Source organism: Castanea sativa, chromosome 11 (genome assembly GCF_040712315.1).
Source record: "Castanea sativa cultivar Marrone di Chiusa Pesio chromosome 11, ASM4071231v1".
NCBI lineage: Eukaryota > Viridiplantae > Streptophyta > Magnoliopsida > Fagales > Fagaceae > Castanea > Castanea sativa.
The window spans coordinates 13418748-13433471 of NC_134023.1; the positions used below are offsets into that span (position 1 = coordinate 13418748).

The 14724-nt window shown below is 34.1% G+C and overlaps 1 protein-coding gene across 1 annotated transcript; it reads right to left on the reverse strand.

The window, feature by feature from the left end:
• Positions 1-2581: 2581 nt before the first annotated feature.
• LOC142614726 (B3 domain-containing transcription factor VRN1-like) lies at positions 2582-7171 on the reverse strand. The gene is made up of 5 exons (XM_075787280.1): positions 7058-7171; positions 4043-4481; positions 3783-3937; positions 3305-3580; positions 2582-2816 (listed from the first exon to the last, which is right to left on the reverse strand). Exons 1-4 carry the CDS (start codon positions 7118-7120, stop codon positions 3305-3307), a joined length of 933 nt encoding a protein of 310 aa, XP_075643395.1. The 5' UTR covers positions 7121-7171; the 3' UTR covers positions 2582-2816.
• Between the last annotated feature and the right edge of the window lie 7553 nt (positions 7172-14724).

The following is a 14724-nucleotide window of genomic DNA, read 5'->3' on the forward strand; positions in this document are numbered from 1 at the left end:
AATTGTACCAAATTAACTCAAAAAAAAAAAAAAAAATTTTGGTCCTAGAATTTGAGATTACAATTCTATTCTTACGCTTTAATAGCAACCAATTTAATTTCAATTATTTTCAACTTGTAGTACCATTACTCCACTAACACGAAAAAATGACTACCTAGCAAACAACCTACATTGTCGATGCACACCTAGCTAACATAATAAAAAAAAAACATTAAATTGCAACTTAACAAAAGCCACGTCAATAATTTTTTTTATTTTAAAATTCCACCTCATAAAATAACAAATTTGAAATGATGAATTTAAATAACTAAATAAAGTTAAAAATAAAAAAACTGAGCTTTTCTTGAATTTCCTTGACAACCAAACATTGCAACCCAGAAAAATACAAAATGACATAACCCAGCCGCTACTACTTCCACCGCCACTTTCCTCCACCAACAGCGAAACTCAATCTCCCAACAAGTAATCCAAACACTACAAAATACAAGAAACTTAGAGAGTGTTTGGTAAAGGTATTTAAACAACAGTTTTCATTATTTGAACAATATAGCAAGTATTTTCACAAAACTTTTTCGCCTATATATATTTCCAAAAAACTTAAACAACATTACCAAACGGGTCTCTCCTAACAGGTAATTCAATAACACAATCAAATTGTCTCACTTTTTTTTTCCAAGTATTTTCTTAGCTACCAAACACGAACATTAACTCACAAAGACACAAAAAACACCTCTCACCATATTTTGCTGCACGTCAATTAGTCTCATCGTAGCTGACCAAGCACTTGAATTTAACTTCCCAAATATGAATATGCATGTAAAATACAAAACCCAGCCGTAGTCACAACTACCACCATCAGTCTCCTCCAACACCAAATGCTATCCAAACACTAACAAATACAAAGTATGCGATGAAATGCCACAGAAAATTTTCAAACATTACCAAGCACATTAAAAATAAAAAATAAAAAAAAACCCTCGCTAACTAGCTTTCACAGAAGCATCGTCTTAGCAATATTGTACTCCTGACTCCGACTATTTTTTTTTTAAGTACAACAATCATTTTGCCAACATTTAGCAAATAAATTTTTAACAAAGAGTTAGTCCAAAAGCATACTTAGTTTATACTTTATAGGTGATTTAAATTAATTTCATCTTTCATTAATAACATGTATGTGCGTTTTCTTTTCTTCTTTTGGAAAAATTATTAGATTAGTAGACTATTAGAATTAATTATCCAAGTGTAAACTTAAAGGCATTATGTATCAGAGAGAACTCTCTATTATTAGAGGTGGCGAGAGGGACTCCGATTGAGAGAGAACTCTCTCTCTTTCTCTCTCTCTCTTGGAGAACCCCTCTTTTGCCGTCCCTCTCCTCTTTGTTTTTCTAATTTCAATTTGTAAATGATTATTTTTTCACGTGTTTTCATATGATAGGCACATGGTTTATGTTACTCAATTTAATAGAAGGTACTAATTTGACAGATGAGTAAAGTTCAAAGAGTAAATTGGTTAGGGGTGTAATAGCCACCACCAAAAATTCAAGGGGTGTTTTAGGATTTTTCGCAAAGGTTGTTTCTGAACCTTCGTGAGTGAAAGTGTGTCCATCACGAAGGTTAACACTATAGTCTAATCCTGAGAGTTGTTTGGCCAAGAAAACTAGTTCACCAAATTTTACTTCCGGTGACATGAATCAACTTTTATAGATAACTTTTTTGTGTGATTCTATAGCACTTAAACACACACACACATATATTATTTCTAATTTACATTCTTGCTAATTATTTGAGATAGCTTTTGTTCTATCAAACTTGCTTATTCACTATTATATTTCCAACAATGTATATTGAGAACGAATTATATAATGGATTGAAGGATTTGATTATCAAAGGTGATACAACCCTAGCATTGACACTCTGGGAGAGTGATTGCACTATTTTAAACTAATTATTGTTTCTTTTTTGCTTCATAATTTATCTGTATAAATATAATCAAGCTAGTATATTATATACTTCCAGTTGTCTATACCATTAAGTATCAAAAGAGAAGACTACCTCATGCACACATGGTTGCTTCTTTTTATCTTATGTTTGGTTACACTATTTATCACCAAGCCAAAACACTAACTGGTTTTTAATGTAGGCCTAGTTAGAACTCCAAATCTTTTATTTGATGATAAGAAATTTTACCAATTTAGGTAACTAGAACTTACATGTTTGGTTGCACTAAAGACTTCTAATGTGTTTGTTAGACCTAAAATATTTTCTGATCATAAAATATATATTTTATAACAAACATTTTATAGTGCTTGACTCGTACTGAAAATATTTTATTTTCTAGTGTTTGGTTCAATGGAAAGAAAAACAAAAATCCTATATAATACATCACACCCATGTACTGGTATATATCAAATATAGGCATACTTGTATACATCCAAAATTCACACATAATAAATCATGAAAGTTCATGTTCAAAATAAAGTGTTTTTGAAACATAAGCATTGATAATTATGACACTACCATACTAATATACAAAACCATAAATTTATCATAGTTCCATACCCGTGATATTACCATCCAAGTTCTAGTACATAACCATTTCAAAACGCTAAAATTGTTCCATAACCATCCAAATTCTTACATACATAACCATAATACTGCCATTAAAAACACATTTGTTCCATGACCAAAATCTAATGTTTTTCCCAAGAACATTGTTGCATATCCAAAACATGTAATATCCTGGGTTTCACCAATCCTTGAAGGCACCTAGGAGAATAACATGCCTTTGCCTTCTTTAGCAAAAAAAGTAAGCCCTCCTGTATAAGATCAACATACAAGAGAAACATGAATTCAGACATGAGCTTAGTACTTGAAGCTGAATATCAAGTAACATTAGTAGAAACATCATTGAGCTTAGTAATTCAACTTGAATATCAAATAACATTAGTAGAAACATAATTAAAACCGTATACCTTCAAACATTTGCATGCAACTAGGTAAATTTAACTTTCTCTTAACTTATCCATTTTCATGTCTATAGATTGAGTTTCTTGCTCTGTTATAAAAATTCCTTGAGAAAATTAAAAGTTCTAGCTTTGGTTGTAGAATTGTAACCAGCCCTAAAAATGACAACTTCATGGTTGTTAGGATAGTCAAATTAAAGTTTAAGAATTCTCTTGAGTTCACTTAAACTTGATTAATTCCATTGTCATGGACTGATCACACAACAAAAAAGTAACATTGAATATATGAAGTTATGCAAACTAATGTGGCACTCATTTGGAAAACTCAGCAAAATTCATACCTAGCAATAGGGGGCACGACAATTTTCTTCATTCACACGAAAAATGACCACTTTGAAAGTCTTAGTGGGCTCAATCAATTCAAAGGCACAAACATCTCCTACTTCCAGATTATTGTCCTTTGCAAATTCTTTCCAACGACAGTTGAACCTACATTTTAGATTCTCATCAGTCCTTTTGCAAAACTCAACAGGCCAGTTACTCCCATCGGAAACGCAGAGGTTGACATCGCCATGCAATATATTTGAATATTTCTTCACAAAGTCCTTTGGTATATTCTGTTGAAAAAAGATAATGAAGAAAAAAAAATTAAGGAAAGAATATTTCTTTTTCAGTGAAGAATGAAACTAAAAAGTTGGTAGCCCTGCTCTGAAAGAATGCATTGCTACCAAATTTCCTCTCTCTTAAATGTATATCATCATGCAAAGTGAACATTGTAGAACTTTTGATGATCAAGTAGCTATTAAATTGAAAGCTTACCAAATTCCGATCCAAGTACGATTGTTGAATGACAACCTTGAAATACGGATTTTTAGGTTTGAAAGCTCTTGCTTTCTGAAGTGCTCTAGCTGTTTCATTGTTGTTCAATGGCTGGATCATTCTAACAGTCGTAGAAATTCCTTTAGCGCCTTTTGCTGAAAAATTAAGTTCAACATGATTATGAAAACATAATAAACCAGGAACTTTGACTCAAACAGGATTATATGAAATTTGCATATTGGAAGTGATTGCAATTTTACCCCTTGAATTAGTTTTCATGATCTTGTGGGGTCGAAAATATGGTAATGGTGATTTATCCCTTGTTTTTGGGCTTGGTGGAAAGCTGCCTAAGAATTCAATAGCACTATAACTCTCAATATCTTCAATATTAGGAGCTATAAATTCATTATGAAGCTTGCCCTTCCCACCATGAGAAGTATTGAAATGATAGTCTATTTCTGTTGCACTCTCATCAAATATGAGTACAAAGAAGTGGGAATTTCCTTCGTATCGGAAAACTAAGAAGTGCCCCTGCTTTACTGAGTAGTACTTTGCAAATTCTGGCCAGCCCTTCTGTAACCAAACCTCACCATCACTTTCTGTCAATTCTACATTCCATTTTGCACCACTCGGAAGTTTAAGAAATGCAGAGTTTGACAGCCCCTGTCCATATTTCCTTGTAAAATTTCTAGGAATTCCCTGTGAAGAATGAGTCTATAATTAAGTTTTGCCCATAAAATACAATATGAAGTATTAAGCGCACACACATACACACACATTGTTCTTAATAGGAAAAACGTGGTTTCTGTTTCTAAACAACAATATTTACAAAATTGGAGTAATGGTTGGTTGACTTGGTTCCATTCCACTATCCAAATAATTCTTGCATCTTATCTTTATTATAATAAAATGCAAATAAAAAGCTTCATTACTTTCTACTACTATACATTTATACTCCATATATCTTTGAGAACCAACCAAGTTATTCCACTATCTTATGGTTTGCATGAATATTTACTCTGCAACTAACAATGGAAAAAAAAGAGGGGAAAGGGGAGCAGGTATGAGGAATTCTTTATATTCTTCTATTTTTATTATTTAAATCCTTGTAATGTTGGCAAACAACGACCTTTTCTTTTAAGTCCATTTATTTTTTAACATATTTGCTCATGAGGGTCGGCAGCACGTTGAGGCCAGGGTTGTCACAGGGATCTCAGTTCTTTAACATATCGTCTCGCCTGCGTGGCCTCAAACGCAAGCCCTCAAGGTATCTCAGTTCTCTCCCTTATTCTCCATCTCATTTCCGCTCTCTCTCTCTCTCTCTCCCTCTCTCTCTGGAACTGAAAAATCTGATTCATCATCGGATATTTTGAACTAAGTTCCGAATAGCGCATGCACAACAGTGACTAATATTGAATAGTTCTTTACTTGACTTTATCGGTTTGTCCTTCTGTGTATTGTTAATGTTTTATATTTTTTAACTTCACCCACCCACAGTACGTTGACTCGTCTGACCTGTGAGTCTTTGACTTAGACTGAGGCTCTTATCTCTTGCCTTTTGTGTAATTGTGTGAGTGTATATAATTGTGTTTTTATTTTTATTTTTTTTAAGGAGCGTATGTAATTGTCTGGATTGGCTATTCCAGTGGGCGTTACAAGAAAGTGAACAAGATATTATAAAAAAAAATTATGCAATAATTTTAAAATATAAAAATTTATAAAAAAAAATTATAAACTTTTATGTATTTGTATTTTTTTTGTTATTATTGTCAATATATAAAATTTTTTTTATTAAATTATATAAATTTATGTTTTTTAAATACCACGTTGAAAAAATTTTCTAGAGCTGCTACTAGATCATGTACAGTTTTTTTTAAAGAAAAAAAAAGGAAAAAAAAAACTTCATTTTCTCTATTTACAGTTATACTTAAAACTAATTTTCATTAAAAAAAAATCCAAATGGACTCCTAATTTTAGCATAACAAATCTTCAATGGCCCAAAGTGCGAACAAAGTGATAGCTAGGAAGGCAAAACTAGAATAAATATATTTGGAGGTGAAAGAGGAACCATACTGCTACCTATGAAGCACGGGTGCGTTTCGGGATTCGGGTGCGGGTGCGGGAGCGGGTGCGGGACTCGGCAATTTTTGAAAAAGTAGGGTGCGGGTGCGGCGGGGTGCGGCGATTAAAAAATTATTAAAAATATTTTTATTTATATTTTTAATATATTGCTAAACATACTTTTTTCACATTATATAAATATATACCAAATTTAAGAGTAATGGTAAATAATAACTAGAATACAAAGAGTAGGAGAGAGCCTAGCTGAAGAGTGAAGGTAGAGAGTGGGAGAGAGGCTCAAGAAAAATGAAGAGGGAGAGGGTTGGGTCTTGGTTTTTTTTCCAAACGGTGCGTTTGCACCTTTTCTTTTTTTTTTTTTTTCAGCCATACGAACCTGTCGTTATTGTTGTTTTTTTTTTTTGAATTTCGGCCGGTATCGGAATATTTCGGCCGATTTCGGCCGATATCGAAATATTTCGCCGGTATCGGCCGATATCGGCCGGACCGATTTCACCCGATTCGGGCCGAATCGGCGCGATTTCGCGCGCGTCGGCCCGAATCGGCGCCGTATCGGCGCAAATCGGCGCGAATCGCGCCGAATCGCGCCGAAAAAAATGGTTTTTTATTGCCGGACGCGGCACGGACGCGCAGGCAGCGGCGTCGCCTGCGCGTCGCCGCGTCCGGCCGCGTCCGACGCGGGTGCGGCGGCCCAAACGCCGCACCCGTGCTTCATAGACTGCTACTAAACAGCTGCTTGTATCCAAAATTATATAGACTAAAAAGTCTTTTTCTTTATCCTTTTCTTTTTCAAAGAATACCAACCCAAAAACTTAAAAACAATAATAACATTAAATAATAAAAGGAGTTCTTTAAACAATTTTATAAAATTATATTAAAAAAAATAAAAAAGAACAAAACCACTACATCAACCCCTCTTGACCCAACCCGTCCCAAGGTACTTGCAATTTGCAAGTCGCAAAGCTCAAAATATGAGGTGAAAAATTACAAAGTTTAACAAGCTAGCTAGACTCTTTGGTTCTACATGTATATCACTGATTTTGGAGTTATTACCTAACATTAGAATTGTAAACTTTTTCCCACACAAGAGAACAAGGTCATCATCTTACATTTGATCCAACTAGTTTAACAAAGTAGTAGTAACATCAAGTTCTTAAATCACACACGCACAAAGTGAGAGAGATGAATATACTTACAAGCTTCCCATCTCGTAGACAGTTGTTGAGAATGACCTTGAAAAAATGTGGAGCATTCGCCATTGCTGCTGCACTCTGTCAATGTCTCTAGCTATCTCTCGCCTTGTATAGTTCAAAAAAGGCTTCTTACTTTTGTATCTTGAGGTTGTGGGTAGTTCTTCTCACTTCTCACATATATAGTATATAGTAGCTGAACCCTTTTAGTAAAGCATTATTGTAATTAATGAGCTACCAAGTTCATGCTAGCTGCATGTGTTCTTAATGCCATTGCCAGTTATAGTTAGTGAAGAAGACGTACGCAGAGAAAGAGATCCGCGAAGAGTTCAAATTCAGTCAGGAGTCAGGAATTGCGTTTAATAGTGCACCGTCAGCATTTTACCAAAATATGAATACAATACAAGCACCCACAGCTTACCCTCCTCCTCAGTAGTCAGTCCTCACGTTCAAACTTCCACAGCTCCACCACACATGCCGCCACAAAAGCCGAACGGAGTCACTTCCGGAGCCAAAAAAACAGTGGTGAAGGGGAAAATTCAAGAAAAGTAAACCTGGCTGGCTGAGAAATCCAAGCACCGCCAACCCACTGGCACTGAGCCTAGCTAATTTACAAACACAAAAATTAAGACCCATCTCATTTTTAGTGCTCTTTTCTCAAAGAAGTCTATAACAGAACAAATTAAAACCCATCAGCTTGTTTCAAAAACTAGACAAAACCCAAATGACAAAATACATAAATTAAAACAAAAATGATGAGGAAGATGGCCATGATACGGTGCTGGGTCCTTTGTTGGAGATACGATGGATGCAGCGTTTTTTTTGTTTTTTTTGTTTCAGGCCACCTTATAGAGTATAGACTCTCACTCGGCCTCTGATAAGTGACAGTAACTTTGAATGAGAGAGATGAGACGATTCTGGGCTTGAGAGTCACGGTTTGTGGCTCAGGTGATGGCGGAGTTATAAAGCTCCACCACGAATTCCGGTCCATGGTGATTCCGATGGTTTGTGAGGCGGACTGTGGGGGTGGAGAGGAGGGCTGGATTTTGATTTTTCATTTTATTTAAACCTGATATTGTGAGCTGGTATTGAGTGTGAATGCTTGTATTCATCTGTGTAAGCATTTAATGAAGGCTAATTATGATAACTCTTTAATGAAGCATTCACGCTCGGATGACATTAACTTTTCTAAAAAGATCTGACTAAGCATTTAATGGAGGCTACTTCTGATTACTCTTGTTTGGATTTTGGTGTTTTCCTTACTCACCACTAAAAAATGTATAATATAGTTGTTAATGTTGAGTTGGGTGGTTATGCTAGTAATTCTGGTACCATAATTAATTCTATAATTTTGTTACAATTTTGTTGCATGGTGACTCATGTGTGATGAAATCATGTACCTACATAGATCTATTATTTTATTTTCATTATTTACAACTTATTAGAGCATCCACAGCAGTGGAGTTAAAAATTTAGCAATTTAGCTTCACCAAAAGTTACTTTATCTATTTTACCTACACACATGCTGCAGCAGTGGATCTATTTTAGCTTTTAACACAATAAAATAATATAAACATCACAATAAAATAATATATCTACCACAATAAAATAATACATCTCACTACAATAAAAACACCACAATAAAAAGGTAATGTGAACACAAAATAAAAAATTAATTTTTTTTTAGCTCTCATGAAACAGTGCACATCTATCTATAGATGTGCACTGTAGCAATGAGCTAAAAAAATATAGATTTAGCTCCACTATTGCATGCTTCTTTTTAGTGTTTTGGTGAAGCTAAAATAGCTATATAGCTATTTAGCTCCACTGCTGCAAGTGCTCTTATATAGGTAAATTGTAGTTAAAATTGTGAAAATGGTTGTGGTAATAAATTTATTCGTGGTTGTGCTCTATAAATATACAATTATGAAACTATAGTTAATGCTATCAGATTGTAGTTTGATTCAGATGGTGGACTAGCTACAGGAGTAAAGAATTATAATTAATGAGCTGCCTGTCAGTTCCATGAGTACTAAATGCTAATTAGTAAAAACAGAGAAAGAGAAAGAGATATATGCCAAATATTACTGCAAAAGCCAGACTCTTTATCGGAATGGTATTGGTGCCATTAACTTTTTTCTAAACTTCTGCACGCTTTCCTCACATCTCATATAATGTAGTACTTTTTTTTTTTTTATAAACTCATATAATATAGTACTGTAATAAGCATTTCAGATACTCTTGATTCCTGTCCAATTTAAATACTACTATGACACGATCTGATCAGATCGTACCAAATTAAATACTACTATGACATGATCTGATCTAATTGTACCAAATTAAATCGGAAAAATTACAAATGGAAAAATCAAACTGATAGACTTAGTCACCGAATCAGATTGATTTTTTGAAATTTCCAGATTTTTTTGGCCCATGAGATTTTCTGCCATACGTTTTTTTTTCTTCTTTTGATTCCTTTGACATCCATGTTGGTCTCTTTGATAATTATGGTTAGTCTTTGATGGAATGATGTATCTTGAATGATTTTTGTACGGAGTATTTAGAAATTTATGTCCTACTGATTTTCAACTGGTGTTCATTTATTATGCACTCCATTTGTTTGATAAAATGTAGCAATAATTACTAGCTTTGTATTTTTGTTTTATTTGAATTTTGATTGTTGAGTTTTCAAACATTATTTTGTGAAAATACTTATTTGCTTGGCAATTTTCATGAATGGGTGTTGTGATGTCATTTGTGGTGGCATTGTTTAGCTGTTGGAGATTCTAGGCAAGGGGGTTTAGAAGGGGAAAAATGAAATATACTATATCAAGCTTTGGCATGAATGAGGTTTATGTGAGAGCATAACTTTTTTTATAAAAAAATTATTATTTACATGTGTTTGATAATTTTGCATAAATGGTGTTTGAAAAATGCTACTTGAAATGGTTTTAAGATGTTTGCATAGTATAAATTAAAATGCTAAACCTTGATGTTCAGCCATTAATTATTTTTCATGGAAGAATTGCTCGTTTTCATCTCTGCAATTTAAAGATTTTTTCTTTTAGATGCAACTAAAGTTTGCAAGCTTACTTGGAATTTTCAGATTTTGGTTGATTCTTTGTAATAATAATTTTTTTTTTGGTAGTACAGTCACGCGATGCTTCTATTCTTTTGGGTTTGTTGAAAAAGAAAGAAACAATGATGCTCTTGTATATGTTATCTATCAGATTTGTTACATGTTTATCACGGGAAGCATGCAAGACCAAATTATGCAGCATTTTTGGAGAGACATATTGATAGGGATCAAGTTATACACATCCATTTTGATAAGGAGATGAAGATGAAGTTTAATTCCCATGTATTTCAATATTAGTTTAGATTGGGTTTAATAAGCTCTAGCTATCTTATAGTGTTGGGTAGATTCTCATAGAATGCTTATTAATTGCTTGTAATGTTGATTTATATTCAGCCACGTGGAATAAATAATGTTTGATTAGTTTATTAACTTTTGTGAACCATTTTAAACACAAGATTTGAGCTCCTTTTGTGTAGACCCTTGTTATCATTTTGGTGTTACATAGTTGTTCCATTGTTGCGTGTTATGAACCATTTCAGTGAGTTATGGAAGTCAATTTAGTGTGATGTCTATCATGTAGGTGGAGTCATTTTCTAATTTAGTTAGGTCAATTTAACCAGTTGTGTTTATTGAGTCTCTCGTTTTCGAGTCCTAGTGTGTCAGTTATTAGCTATTTTCTTTCCTTCATTTTAGTGGTTGTGATTCCTTGTTTTTCAAATTTAAATGTTGTAATTGCTGGTATAAAAACTTTTGTGTTGCAACCTAATTTCTTTTGTGTTAAAAGCAGCTCATTTTAGTGTTAAAACTAGCTAGTAATTCAAGTTGCATGATTGCTTGTAAATTTTACAATTGTTGCAAACTTTCATATTATATTTCTTATAAACCATGTACAAAGAAATCTCCCAACTTTTATTACTTCTTCAAAAAGTATAAAGAAAATCAAGATCCCTTAACAAAATAGTGACTAAGGCTGCGTTTGGTTAAATGTAAAATATTTTCCGAGTGTAAAATATTTTCCGAGTGTAAAATATTTTCCGGTAAAAATGTTTTTGGGAAAGGAAAATATTTTTTTAGTGTTTGGTAGCATTTTGAAAATTGTATTAAAAAATATTTTCAAGTGTTTGGTAACATTCTGAAAAATACAAATTTTCTACTGGTTTCTCACATTTTCTTAATCATTTTCTCAACTTCCAAACAAATTTATAATAGAAATTGCAAGATATAAACTTTTTAAAGAAACAAAAATCAAAATAAAACCATTAAACTTTCAAACTCGGTCAAACAAAGAAGGGGAGGAAGAAAGAGTGAGAGATTGAGGGAAAGAGAGTGGTAGCGAGAGAGGTTGAAATCAGGTCAAGGCTTTGATTTGTGTTTGGCATTGACGATGAGCTTCAACGGCAATGAGAACGAGATGACAAGGCTCCAATCTCTGTTTGGCGGTGACGACAAGCTTCAGGCGGCGACTATGAGCCGGCGGTGGCAATGAGATTCTCCCAGGTTCAAGCTCTCTCTCTTCGGTTTCACTTTCCCTTCAAGCTCGCTCTCTCTCTCTCTCTCTCTCTCTCTTTCTCTCTCTCTCTCTCATGTTTGGTTTCAACCCGTAAAACTTGATTTGAAGGTATGGGTTGGTTCATACGAGGGATGGGTCGATGGAGGTGGGTCGGTGAGGATGAGGGATGGGTCAGCAAAGGACAAGGACAAGAACAAGGGATGGGTCGACGAAGTGGCTTGCATGCGACGGCGGGGCCATGTGTCAAAGGGTGGTTCTGGGCATCATCGACAAGAATGGGCTTGAACAAGGACGACAATCTAACCAACGAGGATGTGCTTGGATTCTTCAGGTGGAGTGTGCTTAAGCTCTCTTTCACTCTCTCTCTTCAGGTGTGTATTTTTCGGAAATTCGTTGAAGGTTAAATAAGAATGGAAATGGTTTTACGGCTGAGAAGGATTATTTTATAGTTAACACATATTTGAATTTCTGTTTGACCGAATTTTCTGTAGCTACCAAACACACAAGAGGGTGTAAAATAATTTACTAAGAGTGTTTTCACTCGAAACAAACGCAGCATAAGGGATCACTTGGCCAAGACCAAATATTTATTGGGGCAAATAGTTAATAGAGACAAAGGGAGCAACAATTGAGAGAAAAAACACATCATTCTTATAGAAAACAATTGCTTACTATAATTCAATTAGATTTCTCTAGAATAATATTACAATCAATTATTACAAGTATAATCATTTACTTCTCAAGGTCACAAATGATATTAGACAATTGAACAAATCAGCCATTGGAAACCAACAACCTTGGACAACCATGCAGTGCAGAAAGTAACTCTCATCATTTGGCATATAACGACCTCCATTCCCTTCTACCAATTTTATATGATTGCACATCAACAAATTGCAAAAGTAGCTTAAACTTGGCCCCTTCGTCCCTCTACACTAGAATAAGAAACCATATCAAGCTCTCTTGTTGTTAACAATTGAAAAGCACATTTTTGTTTTGTTTTTTTTTTTTTTTTGCAACTTGAAGCACATTACTACAACTTGGACCCAAAGATTTACAATCACATATTTTGGCACATTTCTCAATACGACGAATCTCTCTCAAGACTGCACAACATACAAATAAAATATCTTAACATCACTTCAAAGTTTCTAACAAATATTTTTACAAACACCTTCAGTGCATTTCACAACTCAAACCACAATAGAAACATAGGGAATGAGAAAAAATTGATCCATTGTGACAAAATTCAAACTGAGAAATTAGTATCAAGCTAAGAATCATAGCTCTTTTTCAGTAAAAGAAGCTAAAAGGAGTAAGAAATGTATGATCTTAGGCAAATAAATCATAAAAAGAGAAAAAAAGGGGGGAAATCATAGATTTGGTATCAACATTTCCTAAATGTCAAATCCAATAGATTCAAATCCAATGCTAAAACAGCTTAGGGCAGCTAGCAGGCCACTTAATGCAGTTAACAAATAAATAGTTTTTTTTTAGTGCTATTTTGAATACAAAATCATAGCTTTTATGAGAATAATTTGTCTACTGTCTGTCTGAGATAAGTTCTCAATGATAACACACTAGCTCGAAAATCCAATTTCCATACACATAACATCACAGTTTTAGTATCACATTAACATAAAAATCCAAAAAGAAAAAGAAGGCAAAATACAAAGAGATAAACTAAAACTCTATGAAGCATTTCAACAAACACCTTCAGCAACAATAACATAGGACTCAAAGGCCACAGCAACAGCAACAGCAACAATAAAGAAGCAAGGCAATAACAAAGATCAAAGCAAAGGAAGAAAAAAAAAAAAAGAAAAAAAAAGAAAAAGGTAGAATTTACCCTTTACATAAACAGATTTTAAGATCTGCACTCAACTACTTCATGTGTTTACACTAATTTAAGCACGCTCAAGAACACAAATTTCACTCACTCAATAACTCACGCACAAAATGACATGTATTTACACAATAAAACAGACTCATATCAAAACCCATTTTGACATCAACCCACGTCTGTAAAGTGTAAACCCCTATCCAACCACTGTTCATTTGAAACCCAAAAATACAAACCAAAGCTATAACCACAACACATATCTAACACACGTAAGCTCACCATCAAACAAATATCGAATCACAGCACATTCAGCCATACCCAAAACCCCCATTTTCAAACCCAAAAATCATACAACCCTAGTAATCAAAATAATTAAAACTGAAACAAAAAGAAAAATAAAAGAGAAAATAAATTTGAGAGGGAGAGAGGAAAACTCAGTAGCCACCAGTGGTGGTGACACTGATAATAAGCACCGCCAACGGCAGTGGTGTGGGTGCAATGAGAAGAGAGAGAGCTACAAGAAAACTTTGAAAAAGGAAAAGATTAGACCAGGAAGCATCACCGGTGGTGGTAGTGTGGGACGAGCTGAAGCCCACTGAGATTCGGCCATAGATTAACAGTCTTCGAGAGATTTTTTTTTCTTTTTTCTGAAATGAAAAGAGAAGAGATAGGAGAGAAATTAAAGCACGTGGATTGCCAGCATGGGATATGACGTGTCAATTTTCTGAGCATTAGATTTAATCCTTGGCTAATATTAAAGCTATTGCGCCCTGTGCAATCCTGTAATAATTAGCTTTCATTCCTAAGGGTAAACAAACTACCTATAGGACTTGATTATTAATAATAATAATAATAGAAAAAGATTAATTCCCTCTCTCTCTGCATGTATTTGAAATTTCATGCGATGGGGGGGAAAATATTTTTAGAAAATTTTTATGAGAAAAGAAAAAGGAAAAAAAGTTGTTGACATTTTTTTATACTTTTCATAAAAGTGGTATAAAAAATTTTCTTTTAACAAATGCCCAAAGGCACTCATTAACCGGATTCAAAAAAATATAAAAAATTTCAGGACTACATAAAATGTTACAAGTTTTGCTACAATTACAGTTTGTCACATAGGATAGTTGCAGCAAAAGCTGTTCTCCTCTTCCCTCTCCTCTCCTTACATCCAACTTTAAGGGTGTGTTCGTTTGGGGTGAAAATAGGAAGAATGGAAAATAGAAAGAGGAAAATAAGGTGAA